Source organism: Calonectris borealis, chromosome 1 (genome assembly GCF_964195595.1).
Source record: "Calonectris borealis chromosome 1, bCalBor7.hap1.2, whole genome shotgun sequence".
NCBI classification, from domain to species: domain Eukaryota; kingdom Metazoa; phylum Chordata; class Aves; order Procellariiformes; family Procellariidae; genus Calonectris; species Calonectris borealis.
The window spans coordinates 57382276-57390245 of record NC_134312.1 but is presented as its reverse complement, the minus strand read 5'-3'; the positions used below and the strand labels follow the sequence as shown (position 1 = coordinate 57390245).

Sequence of the window (7970 nt, the reverse complement as noted above, 5' to 3'; positions counted from 1 at the left end):
GCGCAGAGGTTTTAGGGAGACATGTGCTGCATACACATTTTGCTCAACTACTTTTCAAACAATAGTATTTACATTCTTTTAAGAAGCAAACAGTCATTCTCTTTTTTTTTTTTTTTTTACACATCTTTTTTTAACTGTCTTTTTTTAACTTTGGGAGCAAGAACAAACTGAAAAAGAAGGGAATCGGTCTTTGAACTGTTCTATATTTACCACTTTTGGCTGTAGATAGTTGAACTTGATCCTATTACAAGAAATACCCTCCCAGGTGCTATTACACAATTCAAGTACACGCACTTCAGTATGTTCACTATTTCCCCTGTCTGGACCTCATACATCGGGTGACTTTCCCTCCCACGCAGACAAGAGGGAAAGAACACAACAGAGGTGCAGACTTAAGAGGACGGCACCAGGAATTATAACCAGAGGGCAAGGAAAGGATACCAAATTCTCTCCAGTGCTGACATCTAAGCAGCTGCTACTCAAGTCAGCCAAGCCCCTTGTAATCAACTCCTGAGTCTAACCAAAGCTTGGCATTAGTCCTTCTCCTTACCTCTTTTTTTCCCAAAGGGAACACACTTCTTATTTTCTTAGGTAAGGGGCAGGAAAGTGCAGTGGCAGGAGCTTCCCAGAAGCACATTTACAGTGATTTAGCAAGGAAGAGTGTCTGGAACAACACTCCCACCTGCTGGACCTTCTATTTGTTGCAGCAGTAGTCTAATAGAAAAAAATTTCCCTTCAACCCAGCACCACAACCTCTGTCTCAGATTTTAACTTCACGCCGAGGCTAACCTCTGGGTCACAACCCCTCCTGGCTACAGGAGCTGGCAGCACCCAGCAGCGGTGCCCTCCTGGTGTGGCTGAACACCACTCCCTCAGTGGGAGGCTCAGGCGTAAGCATCCAAAGGACAACTTTCTCCATGTCAGGCCTCTTCCTTGGAGAGGGGAGACCGTGAGTAGGCAAAACAGAGGAGTCGTCTCCATTCCAACCTGCACTCTTTGAAGGCCTGAGCATGTCAGATTAAATACATGTGTCAACATGAATCAGAGAGGCCATTCACATAACTGAGTCATGCTAAAGAGAGGGATGCTTGGATCAGAACAGTGACACGGTTTGTCTTCATCAGTCATAGCCTGTCATAACAATCACTATTACAAAGGCAAAGATAGGCAGTGTTTGCAACAACTATTTAATCAAACGACATATACAAAGTTTTTGCAATGACTGAAAAACCTGACAGAGGCTGTAATAAGAACAGAAACTGCAAGGCCACTCAGGTTTAACAGTCTTTTCAAAGCATCCTTCCCTTCCGATGATTTATTACTGCTGGTCCAAAACATTTCTCCATTCAGAGACAGTACTTTAAATGCTCCCTGCCAAATAACACAGGTAGCAGAAGCCTTACATCCTGAGGAAGGGGAACAAGATTTATATCTGGCTTGGTCCACCCTTCTATATTAAGAATGCAAGACACGCTGGCTGGAGATTATAAGGACCACACATGTCAGAGCCAAGAGAATCTCCATGGCTGTAGCTGGCCAGTAACAAGTTCTGCACAGATGCAGAGTTTCTCTGCAAGCGTGACATGAAAGCACTTGCTGACAGAGGCACACCTCTGATGTCCCACCTCAAACACACTGAGGAAACGGCCAGTCCTGCATGCTTAACACTCAGCTGTAGAAAGACTGGACCTGCAAGAATCCCTGTCATGTTGTTTACGGTCTCCCAAAGTATTCTCTCTCAAATTTACGGAAATCTTCCTCAGTAAAGACAGTGCCCTCAGGTTTCTTCTTTGCCGCCTTCTTTGGAGGCTGATCTTTGGACTTCCTGCCTCTGTTCTGAGCAAGAACCTTCAGACAATAAAAAAAAGGAAAAAACAACATTGTTATCCAGACCAAACCACAAAACGGTGATTTTCAAGCCTACCTGCAGCATCCCAGCTATTCTGCTGGTCCCCTGCTATATCCTGGAATGCCTCCAAAGAAAAGTGAGAGGCAACCACTGATGTTAACCAAAGCAGGTCACTGGGACAACAGCAAACCAACCTACTATTTGGAGCCAAATAGGAAAACCACTCTCTGGTAACTGTCACAGAGATAGAAACACCGATTTCGATTCAGACATTTCTGAAACTGGGACCTTCTTTCATCCTGTTTCTCCACAAGACAACCTGAAAACTCAACAAGTTGGTGGAATTCCCTCAGCATTTTCTAATACACCATCACCTCCTTTCACAACCTCCACCCTGAGAAACATTGACCTAAACCGCTTGGTTTGTTTATGTAAGTTAAAAGCCCATATCTCATAAAAATAGCCCAAGGTTCTGGCAGTGTCAGCTATTCTCTTCAAATCCCAGCATGGGACTACCTTTTGGGGAAGACGACTGGTTAAATTCTCAGGTTATGAGAAACATCATTCAAGATGCTATGAAATTCCTATTATATGAGCCAGCACCACATCTGGTTCCTTGCTAAACAGCCTCCAGCTACAGAGAAAGACAAATCAATCAACAGTAAGGAGAAGGTCTGAACCAGGACTTCTTTGCCAGCTGAAGCTATGAAATGTCTTTAGAAATTAAGAAAAGCCAACTGTTGTCAGTAGATTTTAACTAGTATCAGGGAACATCGTAGGGGACAATGTATCAACAAGAGTTTCAAGCTTAGTAAGTTGCTTTGCCAGTGCACAAAGAAATTTCTCAAGGCCACTTCCAGACAGAAACTTGACTTGACTCCTTTGCACAGCTGGAAGACCTAGGGATGATTCCCATTCACCTGTGTTCCTCAGCAGAAGCAGACGCCCAAACAAAGAAGTGACAGTCTTACTTGTTCTGTGATGGCTTTGTTTGCAACAAATCGTCCCTTCAACATGTACTGCAGGTTTGCTCTCAAGTGATTCACAGCCTTCTTCTTGTGATACTCCTCTAGGTCAGAGCAAAGCGGGACAAAACACATCAGATGCTCATCCGGGCAAGGCCCCGGGAGAAAGAGACACCGCTACAGGGTGTCAGGGATAGGGGTGCTTCCACAGATCAGGCTGTGTTTAAGTGAGGGACACCAGAAGGGCACCCAGGAGGACGGGAAGGGATGGACACAAGCGACCGGGAGGGGGCTGTGGGACACCACGAGGGGACCCGGCGCGAGGGCTGCGGAGCGCGGCAAAGCTGCTTCCCCCCGCCCTCCCCGGAGCCGGGCCGGGACTCACCTATCGCCGACTTCACGACTCTGCCCTTGACCGTGGCCTTGTTCCTGCCGGGCTCCGGCGCCCTCTTCCTCCGCCTCGCAGCTCCCGCCGCCCTGGGGCCGTCCCGCCCCCGCTGGAGTCCCGGCGGGGCCTTTAGCCGGCCTGCAGCGGGAAGAGGGACGGGATTACTCAAGCCGTACGCCAGGAATAACAGCCTCCCCGCCCCCACATCCCCCGGTCCCCAAGGGCCCACCCGGCGCCTCCAGCAGCTCCAGGCCGCGCCGCAACAGGGAGGCCGACATGACCGCACAACCCCCGCCGGCGGCCAACTTCCGGCTCGGCGCCACACTTCCGCCCGCGTGTGACGCCACGTCCGTCTCCGCAGTGCCACACTTCCGCCCCCGGGCGAGGCCTGGCGCGCATGCGCAGAAGGACTTGCGGCGAGCGTTGGGCGAGAAGGGCTGTGGGCGCCATGTTGTGGCGCCATGTTGTGTGGAGATTACCTCAGAGCCGTCTTGGGCTCAGGTGGGCCACAGTGGGGTGCGCCGGGTTCTTCGTGCTGGCCCTTGCTTATCGGCCCTCTCTCCCGCCTCTGCAGTGTGTGGTCCGGCAGCTGGCCCGCAGGCCCTCTGTGTTACACCTTCATGGAGCCACTGCAGTGGGATCAGGGCTCTGAGCAGCCCCTGCCATCACAGGGATAATAATAAATATAGGCCGGGCAGAAAGGGAATGGCCAACAGCGGTGTCATGTTTTGTCTTGGCAAGGCCCCAAAACCCAGGTGTAACTCTATGCTAGGCTCCTCAGGCACAGAGGTTCACTCCGCCATAAATTACATCCATTATTCAGTATTACTTTAGTCTATTTATTTAAAGCTTTCCTCCCCCGTTTTTGCCCCTCTAGAGACTTGATGCTAATATCTGCTAAATTTAGCTATCATCTGAATAAAGCTTATTCAATTATAGCCAGTGCTGGCAGTAACAAGCTGATGCTGGAGGAGGAGAGGTTTATTCTCCCTCAGACATGTCCTGCAGGGAGAAAGTGGTACAAGCGGCTCTCATTGTTTCTCGTAGTAATGATCTCTAGTGGGGATGGATAACAGTTAAACCTTGGTTCATTAAAAGACATTAATTCTCCAGAAATTGTTTTCCAGCCTCTGCAGATGTCAATGCCTGCCTTTTTATTGTTCATTCTCTTCTGAATCCCTCCCTGCATGGATCCTGGCATCCTGTGTCGGTATCTGCCGGTGCGATGGTGCTAATACATTTTTCTGGACAAGACCTGTTTGGTACTCATTCCAGGCTTCAGGGCTGGGGGGCATTAACCATTTAGTGCTTGTTCAGCATGTCGCTTCTCACTCTTAATTTTCCTTTTACAGTAATGAGGACCATTTTTTGATTGATTCAGAGGGACAGTCACTGGGTGTGTAATGCAGAGCACTTCTTCATTTTCTTGTTTTCTGTTAGGAGCTAGTGGAAGATAGAGCTTGCTCAGCTCTTAGTTCCCTGCCAGGTTTGTCCCTCCAGTTACAAAGAGGTAGTTGTAGTTTTGCAAAGGAGAAGCTGAACAAGCAATGAGTTAATAGCCTATTGCTGAAATTGAAGAGAGCACTAGAGAGCATTCTAGTCAGCAGAAGATTAGTTATTGCTTATATACTCAGATTATCTTTATCTTGGTCAGAGAGAGATAAATGATAGCTGCCAGTGATCTTACCATGGGGAAGGCGTTTCCAAAAATACCTCATCAGTCAAACGCTCTCTTTTAGCCCCTAAAATACAATTCACAGGTTCTTGTAAGCTCTTCATGGTTACATATTGCATAGTATATTCAAGATAGCTTATTCTGCTGGTTAACACTACATTTGCATAACTTAACTTTATTAGGATCACCTAATACATTGTTACACATGCTTAGTGTCAGAACGGTGTAACCTCATAAATGCCTTATGAAGGCACCTGATACAAAAACATCTTTGTTACTAACACGACAAAACATGTTTAACAAATTAGCATGGTACAAGCTGCACTGATTTATTATCCTGTTGATGGAAAATATATGCCCTTTTCTACCTCACAAGTAAACCATTACCAATACTATGCTATTTCTATTTCTGTTGCATCAATTAATAAAGCTCTCAATTATGTAGGTCTCAGAAAATCTGACTCCCTTCTTATTAAATACCTTCAGTAGCAAGAAACCGTAATACAGGCAACACCTCCTTTGACCAGCAAGGTTGAGTGCAGACTCGCTATGGTTTTAGTCAGCAATTACCTGCAGAATAAAATTTAATGAGTGCACGGGGGTCACTTTGCTGAAGAGGGAAGGCAAGGCATCTCTTAGCTGCATTCACAGTCTCCTGCCTCAGAGTCTGGTCAGGCTCTTGGAGCTAGTTAGTGCACCAAGAAGTTAAATGGATGCATGCTTCGTGGTGTGACACGTTCCCCAGGTTTGGATCTGTTACCAAAGATTATGGTCCAACATGGCCGTGGATTTTTTGACACTTTGTGAAATCACGTACCTATTATTAATACATTGTATTTCTTCAGCTCCTTTTAACAGGATCTGGCAGCTTTTCTCGGGGCATGATCATTAATGTTTCTCCTAACTGTGTTCTGGCTTCAGCTGTGCTTCGTCTTGGCAGACACGGTGATAATAGCGTCTGTCATGTCTCTGTCCGGGTGACTTTGGTACAACTAATACCTGTCATACGCCTGCAGACACAGGTGCAGATTCTTCCCGTGCTCTTTGACTTTTATAGAGAACTGTGCTTACATTTTTTCCCTGCAGTGCTAAACAAGATCAGTTTATTGACTTATATTAAGAATGTACGATCATCTCTTGCTATGAACTGGATTTTGCTTGTGTATTATATGTTCCTTTAAACCTGTATATATGTAGAATTTATGCATTTGGATCACATAATCTCCTCTCCTATGTGTCATAAACCATAAAATATCCTCTGTTGACCTAAGATTAAGTTGACTAACCTGTGTTTGATAAATCTGCTTTATGCTGAATGCAACATATAAATGCTGTATTTCTCTTTGCAGGAGCTTCCATGGATTTGTCACTCTCACAGTGAGGATATGTTCCCTATTTCATCATAATATACACATTTAACTATCACTTTCTTTTACCTGAATCACTGTTGAAAGCAGTTGAGCAGACCCTACAAATAGCTTTTTCCAGACTGGTATGTACTATTAAAAATTTAATGTTAGGAGACTCTGTCTCTGTGTCAGTAAAAAAAAATCAGTATTTCATTGTACTGTTTTAAGGCCTCCGCTCAAATTAAAATTTCATCCAGGAAAACTTCATCACTTTGTAATACCTCCAAAATCAGTGCAGTTAGCTCTCTGAAGCGCGTTGGGGACAGAATGAATGTCAAATGGTGTTCATTTAAATGTATAACATCCAAATAAATTGCTACCTTAGAGCCTGAATAATCTAACTTTGGATGGCAAAAACCACAGGCGCTGCATTTCAGATTGAGAAAGTCTTTGTTTCTGAGAGTTAAGCTATCTTCGAAAGCTTTCTGCGGCTGATGTTCATGTTTTATAGCTTTCTTTAAATCTCATGCCTCAGTGGGTACCCATGAGCTAGCTGGCTTTTCAATTACAAATAACCCAGCATACAGATCAGTTTAAGTTTTAAGTAACTTCCATATGTAAATATTATCAGTTCACTTTCTGCTTTATTTCTTATGGCATTGAAAAATGGAAATTTTCCCTGTTTGAATATGTTGATAACGTTTCTGGTTCATCTTGGAGTGACTATTCTTCTCCCTATTATTCTAGGCTTTGGAAGATATCGGAGATTATTGTACATTTGGCCTCTTCCACCTTACTATTCTGTACTACATGCTAACAAAGACGTTAATGATATTCATGGTTAATCATACTGCTGTCTGTGGCAACTTCTGGATTCAGGGGGTGATGTAGGAGTCTCAGTCTGAAGGAATATTGTGAAGAATGTTAGAAAACAGAAGCCGCAGGCAGCATTCGATGTAAAAGACAACAATCACAAGCATTTATTTAGTTTAGGGCTTTTTGAAAAACAGTCTTATGATTTTGGGAAATGGGATCCTGATAATTGAACATTTGGTATTGTCCACACTGACACATATATCTGTATTTTCTCTTCCAAAATGAATCAGACCGATTTTCAAGCTGATTTATAACATTTTCATCTCTGCATGTTTCTTCACGTGTGGATTATGGAATGTGCTTTGCTTTAGACGCTGTCCAGTTTCACCACACCCCATATTCTGTATTTTCTCTTGAACAGCAGTATTCAAAGCTGCTGTCATTCCTATTTAGCTGTTTGCCAACTTGAAGCAGTTTGTATTGTGGTCACTGTTCATACAAAGAACCATGGATCACTGCCTGCCCTGTACCTCAAGTACATAGGCACCTTTGTCCTTTAACTGTGTGACGTGCCTTTGAAAAGCAATTGGACTTTCTGGCCTACTGAATTTGAACAAGGGCTGGACAATGCTTTGATTCATACACTTGCATGGATAAGTGTCTAGTTACTTTAGACTGACAGAAAGTCTTTTATTCTGATTTTTTAATTGTGAGTTTGTTTTTTTTTTAAGCCAGTGCAGATACCTACATCTTCCATGCACTTTTCAGCCTGTTCCAGGTCACCAAGAAGCTGGCTCTGCCTTGCACAGCTTCTGCAGATAATGTTGGCACAGGTTAAGATTAAATCAGGTTCCCACCATACTAGATGCTGTAGTAAGAAATGAACTTTGCTCCTGAAGAAGATAAACGTTATTATCCTCCTATACAG

At 44.5% G+C, this 7970-nt stretch overlaps 1 protein-coding gene and 1 long non-coding RNA gene across 2 annotated transcripts; one reads left to right on the top strand and one right to left on the bottom strand.

Moving 5' to 3' along the window:
- Nucleotides 1-1166: 1166 nt before the first annotated feature.
- RPS19BP1 (ribosomal protein S19 binding protein 1) lies at nt 1167-3563 on the bottom strand. The gene is made up of 4 exons (XM_075154944.1): nt 3432-3563; nt 3200-3340; nt 2821-2918; nt 1167-1848 (listed from the first exon to the last, which is right to left on the bottom strand). Exons 1-4 carry the CDS (start codon nt 3478-3480, stop codon nt 1714-1716), a joined length of 423 nt encoding a protein of 140 aa, XP_075011045.1. The 5' UTR covers nt 3481-3563; the 3' UTR covers nt 1167-1713.
- On the top strand, nt 3526-6646 carry LOC142084364 (uncharacterized). Its single transcript, XR_012674340.1, has 3 exons — nt 3526-3703; nt 5723-5899; nt 6227-6646. It is a non-coding gene; the product is annotated as an uncharacterized LOC142084364 (long non-coding RNA).
- Nucleotides 6647-7970: the final 1324 nt, after the last annotated feature.